General features: G+C 34.6%; 1 protein-coding gene across 2 annotated transcripts; it reads left to right on the top strand.

The window, feature by feature from the left end:
- On the top strand, positions 2,591-7,815 carry LOC18772975 (protein CNGC15b). 2 transcript variants are annotated; one of them, XM_020567510.1, is made up of 8 exons: positions 2,591-3,008; positions 3,702-3,793; positions 3,961-4,504; positions 4,594-4,806; positions 5,442-5,734; positions 6,034-6,145; positions 6,496-6,732; positions 6,947-7,815. In XM_020567510.1, the coding sequence occupies exons 2-8, from the start codon at positions 3,765-3,767 to the stop codon at positions 7,619-7,621; spliced, it is 2,103 nt and encodes a 700-aa protein (XP_020423099.1). In that variant the 5' UTR covers positions 2,591-3,008; positions 3,702-3,764; the 3' UTR covers positions 7,622-7,815. The 2 variants fall into 2 exon arrangements, with proteins under 2 accessions (XP_020423099.1, XP_007208333.1); XM_007208271.2 differs by lacking the exon at positions 2,591-3,008 and having other exon boundaries at positions 3,030-3,793.

Genomic DNA, 14,305 nt, shown 5'->3' with positions numbered 1-14,305 from the left:
AATAAAATAAATCGGTATATGCTGTGGTGACTTCAAAAACTTGAAGACGACTGAGCACTTTAAATTTCATATTTAAATACCCAATACTTTTTTTTTTTTCAGCTTTTTTAATAATCTATTTTCACATCACATCAAGTTGTATGGCCTGCATGGATATGATAAGTATTCTTTCCTGGGATATGGAGACATGATATTGAATTTTTTATTTTTTTTTTGGGTCAAATATATACAAATGATATGTACTGTCGAAGGAAAATGTTATATTCTTGTCATATTGTTTATCTGAATATGATTGATTATGTGAATTCTTAGTTGAATATGTAGTTCAAAGAATGAAAATATAGATTATTTGGTACGTAATAGTCTAGAAAAGTATAGATATTAACTTAATTATATCTTAATCACACAAAACCATGATGAAACTTAATTATGAGAATTTTTGTTAGTGTCTAGTGTACATATGTGAGAGAGAAATAAAAACTTGAGAATAAAACTAACAGGACACGAATGATTCAATCATTAAATGATGAGATGAACTGTAAATTTAGACGTTCTAAATTCAGATCTTTAATTACAAGTTCAAAAACACTTGAATTTGCTTGATATGTAATGTGGTATGTCTTAGGTATATTAAATTTACCTTAAAATATTTGTTATCCACATACTATTGAATTTTCCATGTAACTCTTTCCTTTTCTTTTCTTTTCGATGTATTAGCTCACATGATTTATCTAAAAATTACTAGCTAGCATTCAACTCCTTATTTAGGATTTGTTTCGCGAGCTGGATTATATAACGATATATTGTTAATGTAATTTGATAGAGGCTAGTGAAGTACTTGTGCCCTAGAAACACTCAAACATAATCTTATCAAGAGTGAGACACCGTGAGAGTCAATCTAGTTTTCCTTTGTTGAACTTGACACACAAAACCCTACGACCAAATTTTGAAGAGAATCCACAACTGGAGCTGCCGTCCAGTTAATTCCAGCTAGGAAGCAGAAAGAAAGACAGACATATAATATACATATATACGACCACAAAAGTCAAGTTTGTTAGGTGTTTGGCACATATAAATACGACACTCAGGACACGGCCGTTCAATTCCAAGCCTTGCTTTTCTTCCTTTTTTTACTCACAAAGTGGAAGGTCGTCTTCTTCATTTGATTTCGTCCAAGTTGCAGCTGTTAAACTTTCGTTGGTCGTTCTCTCTAGAAAGCCATATTAGGGCAAAAAAAGTCAACAAATGGGTCACCGTCAAGGGGGTCAAAGTCAAAGTGCCATATATTGAGCCCATAATGATTCTGAAATATTTCGGTGCCGTACATAATGCTCCGAGTGTCGCGTGTGGGTCTTGGCTTTGGGGAGAAGAAGATAGACTGATGCAACCATGAATGAAAAAGATGGCAAATTTGGTGTTATTCTTGGATATAATTATGAGCGTAGAATGTATTTAGACACTAAATTTGAACCATAAATTCTCTTTCCTAAAGACTATGGTACGGTGAGACATCCGTGAAGTCTTTAAGTAGTCACTATTTTTAGTCGTCGAGAGTTTATTTATTTATGGAAGAGAGAGAATGTTTCGAATTTAAGGCATCATATGATCAAAAGCAGAATACCACTAATCTAATAACCAATTGATTTTTTAGTTACATTGGCGGACCTATGCTAACCACATATGCTCACACTTCCTTAATTTTTTTTAGTCTTAATTTTAATGTTAGATCATTTCGTTATTGTAATGACTCTTTGTGGTTAGTGACTCTTTTTGCTGAATTATAAATGCAATTCCATAATTATCTATATAAAAAAAATTATCAAATTTATACATAACCAATTCGGCCGAACATAATAATTGTTTAACAGTCTCAGTCCCCATTTTGTCTTGTATAGAATAGTAAAAAATAATTTCAGTAATTGAGCTCACAATCCACCACGCCTTCATGTGGGCAAACTCCTCGGCCGTCACTGCTTAGCTATACAAACATGCTTAAAATCAAAGATTCTTGACAAATAGTGCACTAGTTTCACCCTTGCTACATATTTCTTCTTTGTTGTTGTAATCGTGCAAGCTTTATAAACTTTTAATTTTAATGTTTTCATATCAATTTTTAAATTTTAAAGCTAATTGGAACAAATTGTTAACTGATATTTGGATCCATACGTCTATGTAAATAAATAATTTCATTCAAATTGACAAGCTAATAACACATGAAATTATCTAATGAGGTCAACGAGATTCAATCTGCTGAAAAAAATGCATTGACTTGTAGATGAGTGACCTTAAATTCGAGTCTTCATAACACCATGATAGTGTGTGTGAAAAACTCATTCCTCTTGTGTAGTTTAGATTATCATTTCTAATGAGATAAAATTTCCTCTACTCAATCCCTACTTCACGCTATTAAACCAAGAAAGAACACGTGTCAAGATTCCAAAGGCGTGCATATCTAGCGTAGTCAACTCCTCCTTGGATCTTTAAATAACTAAATAAAAGTAAAATAAATAACATCTGACCCTTCCAAGAAGAGGAAAAAAGAAATAAAGTAGACTATGCCTCTCTCTCTCTTCTTTGCAAGTTTTGGACAGACTCTTGTGGCTCTGTCTCTCTGTCTTTCTTGGTATCAATGGCAATTGGATAGATAGATATATACATAACTACTAACCATATTTTTTATATTTTGGAATATGCCAATCAAATTTAAAATAAGTATTTATTTCCTTAAATAGGTTAATACTTCAGTCATTTTCTCAAAATTCAAAATTCGTACCATGTTTTAGACGACAAGAACAATGCAGGGTCTCTTCAAGTACTGAAACAGAGCATTGCTTTTCTCACCCATATAACTGATTTTCCAATCTCAACTCATTTCTTATTATTTCATTAGCCCACGAATTTTTTTTACTCTTCTTTTTTAGTTTTAGTCATTGGGATTTGAGCTGAAATCAGTGAGAAACCAGAGAGGGTGAGTACAGAGTTTGGTGAAGCTTGGCTGAGAAATGCTTGTGAGTTTCTCTCTCTGCTGTTTTTTTTTTCATTGTTGGAATCTCTTGCTTGTGCTTAAACAAAACCCATGAGCCAGAATGCTGAATCTGTTACATTTATTTATTCAATCTTCATTTTAATATTGATATGGCATTCAGTTTTCAACTGTAATGTTTATTTTAAATCTTTTTGTTCAATTCTTCTTTATGCTTTGCCTCGACCCAATTTCTTAATGCTGTGAATGGTCAGTTTCATTTCCATCCATGATAAGGGAGAAAGAGTCACGATTTTCAGATTCTACGCGCCATAAAGTTTTGACACATTCAATTCTTTCAAAGAAAATTTATATAGGGATTTTTGGAATTTCTTTCTTTCTTTATTTAATTTTAATTATGTAATAAAAGAAAAGTTTTTTTTTTCTTTTCCTGAAGCTGCATACTCAAAATCTGAATGCAGTTCAGGTCACATGTTTGACTTGCACTTTGGGGCCTTAGAAGGGGGCAGAGACTTTACAGCTTCATCCCCAAGTTGCTGTCATCTTTATTTCACATGTTCACATGAATCCTGGTGAATGAAACCATGGCTGCAAGATCTTCCCAGCTCTTGTGGCTTTGAACTCATCCCGGGTCACTGTCAGTTGTATTTTGAAGAGCCTTGATATTTACATACAGACTACAGTTGATTCATGGCCTAATATATGTTCGATTATTCAGTGTTATTTTACTACAGACCAGTTCTGTTAACTGAAGACAAAGTGGTTGTTTTTGAAGATTGCCATGGGTTATCATAATTCAAGATCTGTAAGGTATATCTCCTTTCTAAGTTCTGTTTTGATTTCAAACAATATTTCTGCTGTCATAGTTTATATTTCAATATATCGAACCGTATTTTATGTTAAGAGTTTGTTGTCTAATCATAGAGCTTGATATGATAAGGTGAATCTAAATTTTGCATTCACATATGGTATTTCAGATTCCCGGATGATGTTGAATTAGCAAAGCTACCTACAATCAATGGAGGTGGTGTTGTTAAGTTTAAGTACAAGATTGATGGTTCACAAGTACCAGAGTCTTGTGAGGAGGAGGTGCCTGGGAAGACTGGAAAGTCCTTAAGAGCTAAAGTACTGTCCAGAGTCTTTTCTGAGGACTATGAGAGAGTGCAGAAGAAGATTTTAGATCCTCGAGGACCTACTATTCGACGATGGAACAAGATTTTCTTAATAACTTGTTTAGTTTCTTTGTTTGTGGACCCTCTATTCTTTTACTTGCCAGCGGTCAGAGATGAATTGTGCATTGATATTGGAAAACCACTTGAAGTCATTCTTACAATTGTTCGATCAGTGGCTGATGTATTTTACATAATTCAAATTTTTATTCGATTTCGTAAAGCTTATATTGCACCTTCCTCTCGTGTATTTGGGAGAGGAGAGCTTGTAATAGAACCTTCAAAGATCTCATTGAGGTATCTACGCTTGGATTTCTGGATAGACCTCATTGCTGCCCTGCCCCTTCCTCAGGTATGCTACTTGAATCTTCTTGCTCTGGGCCAATTGAGATAAAGCTAATATTCACTAATCTTAGTTCTTACATTTCCTCTTCCTTTCAGGTGTTGATTTGGATCGTAATCCCCAGACTTGGGGGTTCAACAATGACAAACACAAAAAACGTCCTTCGGTTCATCATAATCTTTCAGTACATACCAAGGCTCTTTCTTATATATCCACTCTCATCACAAATAGTCAAGGCCACTGGTGTTGTGACAGAGACAGCATGGGCAGGGGCTGCATACAATCTGATGCTATACATGTTGGCAAGTCATGTAAGTACAAGCAAACTGTTGTTTCTTTTTCTTTTGGAACTTTGCATGAGATAGATAATTGTGCAGCTACAGCTTGATCATGAATAACACTTTATGGCATATTGTGTATACTTTTTTTTTTTCTTGGTGAATGCATGGCAATAACTAATAGCAAATTGACTATCCATCCAAGTTGGGTAATTGACTGTGAATCTTTGCTAGATTAAGAATGGGCTAGAAGCTAACGCATGGACTGAACCTAACAAAAGACAAGTTATTTTCAGTTGTCAGAAATTCATGCATGGATTTCTTTGACCCTTATTAATCTACGAATTTTAGTCTTTTGTTGGTCTAAGATTTATTTAGTTGAAACCAGCAAAACTTCCTCTGAAGATTCATTTCCTTCGTAAGAGCACCTGTCTTTTCAATCAATGTTTTAGTTTGTTAATAGAACCTGAAGAAGCAATGATCTGTCATGACATATAATGACCAAAATCAAAATTCCTCAGTTCCTATTAACTGTTCTGTTCATCTTCTAACTATCTGATATACATTTGATGGCTTATTTTTTCACATCTTTTGTATCCTTCTAACAATCAAGTGTGTCAGACCAAATGTAAACCCCTTGCTCAGTTTTTATTTTTTCTTGTGAAAAGGTTTTAGGAGCTTGCTGGTACCTTCTTTCAATTGAGCGGCAGGAAGCATGCTGGAGAAGTGTGTGTGATCTTGAGAAGACGTTTTGCGAATATGATTACTTTGATTGTCACCGGAGTCGAGACCCTAAAAGGAATTCCTGGTTCCAGTCAAGTAATGTCACAAATCTATGTAATCCAGATAAAAGCTCTTATCAGTTTGGTATGTATGGCGATGCTGTAACATACGATGTTACAACCTCATCGTTCTTCAACAGATACTTTTACTGCCTCTGGTGGGGTCTACGAAATCTCAGGTAAGCTAATTAGTTTCTTCAAATATCCATTTATGATGTGCATTTACACATTGTGAATGAAAATTTAAGATTACCTCCTTCCCTTCTTTGTAGAATTTTGAACAACTTCTGTAAAGTTTTTGAAATCTTCTCCATTTTTGGTCTTCTGTATCTTTTACTTTTTGGGCTAACAATGTTTAGCGCATGAAAAGTAATTTAATTTGATGTTTTCTGTGAGAAGGAAAAGAAAAAGCTTTTGATCTATCTCGTTTCCATTGAAGAATCCTCTGCCATACTCATTCCCTGAATACTGTCTGCAGTTCCCTAGGACAAAATCTTTCAACAAGCACTTATGTTGGAGAAATAATGTTTGCCATAATAATTGCGACTCTTGGGCTGGTTCTCTTCGCATTGCTGATTGGAAATATGCAAGTAAGTCCTCCATCAGTAGCATCTCAATGCTTTAAATTGGCTTTTACATGCATCTATAATATGAGCAACTAGATAGCCTGAAGAACAAATTTCCCATATGGAAATGTGTTTTAGCTAGGTTCCGCCTCAAGCCATAGTTTATGAGGTTCAAGCTAAGTGGGGGCCTGTTTTGTGTTTCGCACGCCAACCAATCATCCTAGTTCTACCTGCAACTATTGTATTATTATTTTTGCTTTCCAAAACATAGATCCAGAAGAATTATGCAGTGAAAACCCAACTCATGTTTGTGCTGTTGGAATTGTTCCAAAGTATATAATTCTAAATTCTGATCAAACACATTACAATGGCAGACATACTTGCAGTCGACAACTGTCAGACTAGAAGAGTGGAGGATTAAGAGAACTGATACAGAAGAATGGATGAGTCATAGGCAGTTGCCACCGGAATTGAGACTCTCTGTGCGGAAGTATGATCAATATAAATGGTTGGCTACACGAGGAGTTGATGAGGAAACTCTTCTTAAAGGCCTACCTATGGATCTTCGAAGAGACATCAAGCGTCACCTTTGCCTTGACCTTGTTCGTCGGGTAAGTTATCAGAAACTATATTGTAGTTTCAATAGTTAATTCTTTTGGTTGGTTCAGTAACCAGTCCAGGGGATATTAGTAAAGGATAAAGAGGATGACTTAATAATCTGTTACTGCAATTAGATAACTTTGATACTACTTCTGATGTTCCTAACTTGTGGCAAGGTATGCTTATTATTAAATTTGTGCATTGTTTTTGTCACTAAATGGACAGGTTCCTTTGTTTGATCAAATGGATGAAAGGATGCTAGATGCAATATGTGAGAGGCTTAAACCAGCCCTGTGTACCGAAGGCACATATCTAGTGCGTGAAGGAGACCCAGTTAATGAAATGCTCTTCATAATTCGAGGCCACCTTGATTCGTACACCACGAATGGTGGCCGCACTGGATTCTTCAACTCTTGCCATATTGGCCCGGGTGACTTCTGCGGGGAGGAACTGCTGACATGGGCCTTGGACCCTCGTCCAAGTGTCATCCTGCCATCTTCAACGCGCACTGTCAAATCCATTTCTGAAGTAGAAGCATTTGCTCTAGTAGCCGAGGACTTGAAATTTGTAGCATCCCAATTCAGAAGACTTCACAGCAAGCAACTTAGACACAAGTTCCGGTTCTATTCACACCAATGGAGATTATGGGCTGCATGTTTCATACAGGCAGCATGGCGCCGCTGTAAGAAACGAAGGGAAGCAGCTGAACTCAAGGCTAAAGAAAACTACAAAGCCGCTGAGCCTGCAAAACCTCCACCTGTGTCCAGCTTGGTTACTTATGCCGCAAGGCTGGCCGCAAGCACTAGGAGAGGTGCCAATAAGCATTCTGGGTCAGATTCTGGGGTTGTAACCTCATTGCAGAAGCCAGCAGAACCAGATTTTTCTGTTGATGAGGAATGAATGGTGAAACTCAAACAACTTGGGTATAAAATAGGTGTGAATTAACGAGCTCTGCTGTAAATTATATATATATATATATATATATATCTATCTCTCTCTTAGGATACAATCAGATTCAGAGGTGGCTTAATGTAATTGTTTTATTATTTGGTTATATACATTAGAAAGTGATAGAAAATTTTATTATTTTGTTACATTTTCAAGACCATTTTAGGATGACTTTGAAGGTGAGACCAACTTGTATAAAAAAGAGGGTTAGAGACTGAGCTAGAATTGGGCCTAACTTTTTTTTGTGTGTGACCCAACTATAGCATCTGGGCCTTGACAAATAACTTCCATTTCACAAATCCCCAAAGACTTGTGTAATGCTAACAACCACTTTATTTTCGCTAACGGGTCCATGACCCAATGGTTTCGTGGTCAAAACATTTGTATGATCTATGATTTTATGTTCGAACTCCAATATCACTTCTTTCATCCACTCCTTCCAAACTTTGACAAAAGGGCAAAAAAAACAACCACTTTATTTTTCAATGAATTTTATCTGAGTCAAGGCACGATGAATTTAAAATGTGAATTACTTTTGAAAATAACATGAAGATTTTTGACTTGGACTGATTAAATTCCGTACAAATTATCCAAAACCAAAGTGCAGCCGGAAAGCTAACAAGAATTTGTACCCAAACCATGTCTAAAGTTTACAACATGTCAAAAGTTAAAACCCATGTTGTCGATTTGGAAAGCATACGTGCTTTTGCATGACATTTGCACCTAAACATAATAAAAGTGATTTAAGACAAATAGAATAACAACAATAATTCAATGCACTTTCAAAGCCAAAATATTTGACTCCCATCCATCCTGCATCAAATTACTTAAACAAAATTGTGCTACATTTGAATCATAAATTTAAAAAGAAAGTAAATAAAAAGAGCTTGTAGTTCAAGTGGTTAAAAATATTTACTTCTGCACTCGAGGTCCTAGGTTTGATTCCTCTCCTCCCCAATATTGCTTGTATGCATAGAGCACTAATAACTTCTGTCTCTTATATTCTTTTCACTGATTGTAAATTAGAATGGCACAAAGTAAATTTTGAGATAGACTTCAGGTCACGTCTCTCGCAGTTTTCTTTATGTATTGGTAGATGACACAATTGGTCATGGTGGCCATGACAAAGGTAGGGTGTGTTCATACTTGAGAGTTTGGTGGACAAATTCATGAGCTGAAACATAAATTAAGTTCAAAAAGGGGGACAAAATCAATGAAAGGGAAGCAAAAGTCGGGTCCCAAAGGACTTAGTCAGAATCCCATATTCCTCTAAGACATCTTAACCTCCTTTTGAGGGACATTTTATGGGTCCATTTGTCCCAGTCAGGCTATAGAAAATCATTCCTCTTGGTGAGAACCTAGTCATGAAACAATGGACCCACTTTGACCATCGGCCTAGCTTGGCTAGTTAGGAGTGTAGGTGGATAATTTTTTTGAAGAAAAATAGGGTATTATTCCACATCAAAATTGTATGAGAACAAAGTTATAAACAATCATATAACAACTATGCTAATGATTTCACCATCTGGGGTTAAAGAAAAGTTTAAAGAGGTTGCATGTCCTTGATTAGCATTGGATATGACAATTGAGTTAAGTGATTAAAGTCAAATTAACTAAAGCACCTCTCTGGCTTTTGAATTATGGCATTGACTGTGTGGACAAGAAGAAAGTTAATTAAGAAAAAAACAAAACAAAAGGGGTTTGCTGACCTAATTGTCCTCCTAATCACCCTACTTAATAACCCAAAACACCTAATTAGTAGTTGTCATTTGTTGAAAGAAGTGCAATAATCATTATTTCCATGATTAAGTGTTTGAAAATTAATTCCCTCTCCCTCCTTCCAGAACAACTAACTCCTTTGACTTTTACTAATAACAAACAATTGCAGAACTTGCATGCACATTAACATATTCCAATTGTCCATCCGCTTGTAAATTTTTGACTGCTTTCTTCTCCTTTTCCATAGTCTTAAAGACAACAATAATAATCACCAGATAAAAGAAGAAACAACCCACCAACATAAAAAATGATAGCAATCTATTGCTTTGTTGAGTTTCTTTTCTCCAAGTGACCAGCACACACCACTACAAATGGATAAGCCCTAACTGTATTACAAACTGATTTTGTCTACATCCCAATTTGCTTCTGAACAAAAATAAGAAAGGATTTTATTTTGCCTTTCATGGGATTTTGATTCAACAACATGGCAGCAGCAGCAACCCAGAATATAGATTGCTATGTTCAATAGGACTGCACTATAGGCCACACCGCCAACAGGTACCTAGCTAATTGGTAAGTGTATGTTTATGTAGATCAGTAATCTCGTGTTCAAACTCCAATGACACAACCCTTTCCATTCCAAACTTTGACCCCAAAAAAAATAAATAATAAATTAGCCACACCAGTTAGATTCCCAGGGGCAAGGTCAACAGCACACTCAATTTCAAAGGCCGGTGATAAATCAATAATTATTAATTAATGAAGGGTATGATGTGTCTCTGTTGCTCTGTAGACATAGAGTGATTGGACCCTGCAACTACTACTAGCAACGATAACAATTTAGGGACACATATTTTTTTCATTTTCTGAGAAGGCATACAAAATACCTAGATCACTCTAAAAAGTTGTTCCCCATTATGGCCAAGCCCCACAATCGCTCATTCTGCCATGTGAGAAGGCAACAAAGTTCAACTCCACAAATTATAGCAACAAGAGGTGATAAATTGCATAACACTCACGTATTCATGAATCGATTGATGAGCTAGCTATAAGATTAGGGTTACATTTATCTTCCAAAGTCCAACTCTTTCGATTGTCTAGTTAAAAAAGGAAAAAGAAAAAGAAAGGCTCCGTGTTTCGTTTTACTAAATCAAATGCTCGTATTGGTTCATAAAAGTTGACCAAATTAAAGCGTTTAATCAAAATTCAATTGACAATAGATGAAGAAGCTCAAAAACATTTTGTATAGATAAGAGCAACTTCATGCACGTAATAGTTGTATTATGACTTCTCTTTCCTTTACTCAGAAAAGATTTCAATTCAACTCTAAATATCTTCTACCAACTTGTCGGTTTTCACATGAACGTTACAAAAATATTGACGACTAATAACGTTGACATTTTATAGAGATACCAATAGTAAGAATAAATAACTAATTTTCAGTCATAATTAACTAAGGCGATCGTGACTGATTGAACTATTTTTCAGTGGATTAGTCATAAACAACGTCCAAAAAAAGGGGTTAATTATCCCATCCTACTCCTCGAGCCCCTTAATACAAATTGACAGGATTAGGTGCTCTCCATGGCAAGAACAACGTACATGGACGAACTCAAACATGTCAAATAAATTTTTTAATTCAATTACTATTGAACGGACAAATATATATTGTTTAAATAATATTTTGATTAAATGTTTATTTAATTATTTTTTATGAAGATATTATAGTCCAAATATAATTGATTAATTTTGATTCTTGTTTGTGAGAATTTGATCATAGAATTGGAAAAGTCCATTCGCCCATTTATGAAAAAGTTTAGACTAGGCGATCTATCAATTAGGGAAAGCACATGATTGATGAGCAACAGACCAAGGCAATTTCATTTTCATTCACGTGAAGGAGATGAATTAATTCATAATACAATTAACTAATGATAGTGACAATGATTAATCTTGTCTGACTGAGATTATGTTAGGACATTTTCATTGCATGCGACTAAGGACAATTCATTGGACATATTAATATACAGCATGCGACTAAGGACAATTCATTGGACGTATTATTGGTGACGAAAAGTTTAGGAGGAGGGGAGGCTATCCCCGTCTAGGGTCAGGACATACTAAATTTTTTTTGAGGATTTATAAAGGGAGTCTTAGTCCCTTTTTGGTTGTTATAGATTATCCACCAAGAGAAATTATCGATAGCAAAACTCGAACCTAGACCTTAATAGTAAAGAGAACGATCCTTATCCCAACCCTCGTTGACTTCATTGGACATATTAATCAATGTGAATTTACTGATATTTTGAATGTGCATGTCTCTGCCCAAAATGTCCACCTTATGGATTGAAATGATAAGAATTGAATGAAAAATTATTTCACCCAAGTAGTCAAATTTATATATGTCTTTGAGTGAGATGTTATTTTGATATTTTTCTTTGTTGGGCCCATTATTGTTTGTTTAAACTTTAATTATCACGAGTCTTATTTATTTTTAAAATATAATAAAATAATATGATATTTGACGTTTAAGATGGATTAAAAATTTTACAAAATGTCAATTTGTAACATAGGCCGTCAAATCTAAACTTAATATTTTGCATTTGACAAATCCTTGAATATAGGTACTGTCAAGTATGACATAAAAATCAATTTTCCATGATAAAAGTAAACATGTTAAAATAAATTTAGAAAAATATATATACATATTTCACCAACTACGTACCGAGATATGTGTTTGATATTTTTGTCCTGTTCACAATTAAACAAACATGAACTGTTTTAATTCTGTAAAATGATCAAATATCAGTTTACCGGGATTATAACTTTGTTGTGTTAAAAACAAACTAATTTCATCATTTTAGTTATATTACAAAAACAAGACTAGAATTAGTTACAATGCATAAGCACTAACTAGCATTTGTTTAGTGGCAGTTTTCTCTTTCTGGTTTAAGAAGGTTTCAAGTTTAACTCATATAGGGGCGAAGACGATATGTAGCGAGTTCAATATATAAATGCAAAAATGTCGATATTTCCACTCTTTGTCATATTTTCTCACCCATCTCATCTTCAAATTTTTAAAGATAAATTTGCCCCTTTATAAAATGACTTCTAAGGACTTAGGGAAAAAACCTCAACTCGTGTAACCCACCTATTTTACTGTTTGACAAAAAGAAAAAAAGAAGAAGAAGAAAGTGTACAACTTTTCAGTTGCTCTTATGACTCCTCTGTGCTCAGAACTCAATTCTCACATAATCCTTCTCTCTTCCGTTCATTCAATCACCTTGTTTATGAAGAAGAAAACAACAAGAAAATAGATGTTGAAGAGATTGATTCTAGCAAAAAGATAAAGAAATTATAGTGTTTTTCATCATATTGTCATGATTCTAGTCCATCAAACACAACTTGAGAAGTGACAGTTTTCTTTTTTTGATTTGAGAAGATTTCAAGTTTAACTCATATAAATACGAAAATAATACGTATTTATAGTGAGTTCAATATATGAATCGAAAATTACAATATGCATGAGCTTTTAAGTCATTTTCAATAGAAATAGAGAACATATTGATGAGAGAAACACAGCAAGAATAGTTTTTCGCTGTCTCAACTTACGTATATAATTTGTATTTTTTATGTTCCTTATCCTTTGTTGGCCTATATAACTGAACAGTCATATTCATCCATGAAATTCCGTATGAACATGCCATTTCCAAAATAAGTCGTAGATACAAGACAAGGCCACATGTTTGATCACATTTACATAAACATAACTAATTAATGAATTAATAACCCACAGGGCCAAAGGCGTATGGAATTACGTGCATAGCTTTTGCTTCTTTTTTGTGCCTTTATTTGAACATTAGTGGCTAATTTTGAAGCTTCTTTGTGATGTTGACCAGCCAAAGAAAAAGCATATGATGTGTCCCGCTGTGGACAAATAAGAAGTCGGTGGTCACCTTTTGGTCCGGATTGGAACAACTTGCTTGTCACAAAGTTGACAACCCACTCTACCCTCCCTCCGTAAGCCATGATGGTACACTTAAATCACCAACACTTGCTCTCTGTCTTCTTCTTTACTTTTCTTTTATTTCAATTTTCTTATCATTAATCAATTCTAACTTATAATTACTATGTTTAGAACTATATAGTTATTGATTGAGGAATTATTATGGAACCACTTCTCTTTTTAACGTTGAAAGACAACCCAAGTTCGGATCCTACATATTGAAAGACGACGTCGATTTGGAGTTCGAGGGTTTTAGGGTTAGGGTTTTGTATTTATGATTTATACTAGAAAGATTAAACGAAAGTTTCAAACCGTGTATAGTTTTTGACATTTTTAATCAGCATATTGGTTTTTTGCGTTGGCTGAATAGGTGGGTGTCGTTCTCCATGAGAAAGAGAAAGAGTTGATACATAGAGCACCTTTCTGAATTAAGAATACAGTCCACATCTAAACCTCTAAACAGAATCTTAGCTGACGAAACAATAAACTTCCATACATATTTTCCATGTTCTTTTGTTATTGGCTTGGACGGGTGAAAGTTACGGATTGATTTTGCTCATATGAACAAAATATTAACCCCCGACATTATGCTAATATGGCCCCCCCGAACTACTCCTGGAATTATGAAGAATTTGTATACATAGGGTGCTCCGATCCATTCATTTCTTCTTCCTTAATTTGGTAAAATAAAAAAACCAGAGTTGTTCCTGCTTCTTTTTTTTTTCCTTTTTTTTAATACAAGCGATATTGGAAAAGAAAGAATTGAACCTAATACATGAGTAAATACTCTTAAGAACTTGAATTACAAGCCCTTATACATTCTTATTTTGTGAAACAGTTCTTGTTGTTTTTACCTTTTAGAATTTTAATGATGGATAATTAGTGAATGAGGGGTACTGAGAGGTACAACT

The sequence above is a fragment of the Prunus persica genome, chromosome G6 (assembly GCF_000346465.2).
Source record: "Prunus persica cultivar Lovell chromosome G6, Prunus_persica_NCBIv2, whole genome shotgun sequence".
NCBI classification, from domain to species: Eukaryota; Viridiplantae; Streptophyta; class Magnoliopsida; order Rosales; family Rosaceae; genus Prunus; species Prunus persica.
Note: the sequence above shows the minus strand (reverse complement) of the source record. Positions and strands in the feature narration are given on the sequence as shown.

Bases quoted from the DNA above. Each gene is read 5' to 3' on its own strand.
- LOC18772975 (XM_020567510.1), top strand. From the start codon at position 3,765: ATGGGTTATCATAATTCAAGATCTGTAAG. The intron at 3,794-3,960 runs GTATATCTCCTT...ATGGTATTTCAG, and splicing joins CATAATTCAAGATCTGTAAG to ATTCCCGGATGATGTTGAAT. The intron at 4,505-4,593 runs GTATGCTACTTG...TCTTCCTTTCAG, and splicing joins CTGCCCTGCCCCTTCCTCAG to GTGTTGATTTGGATCGTAAT.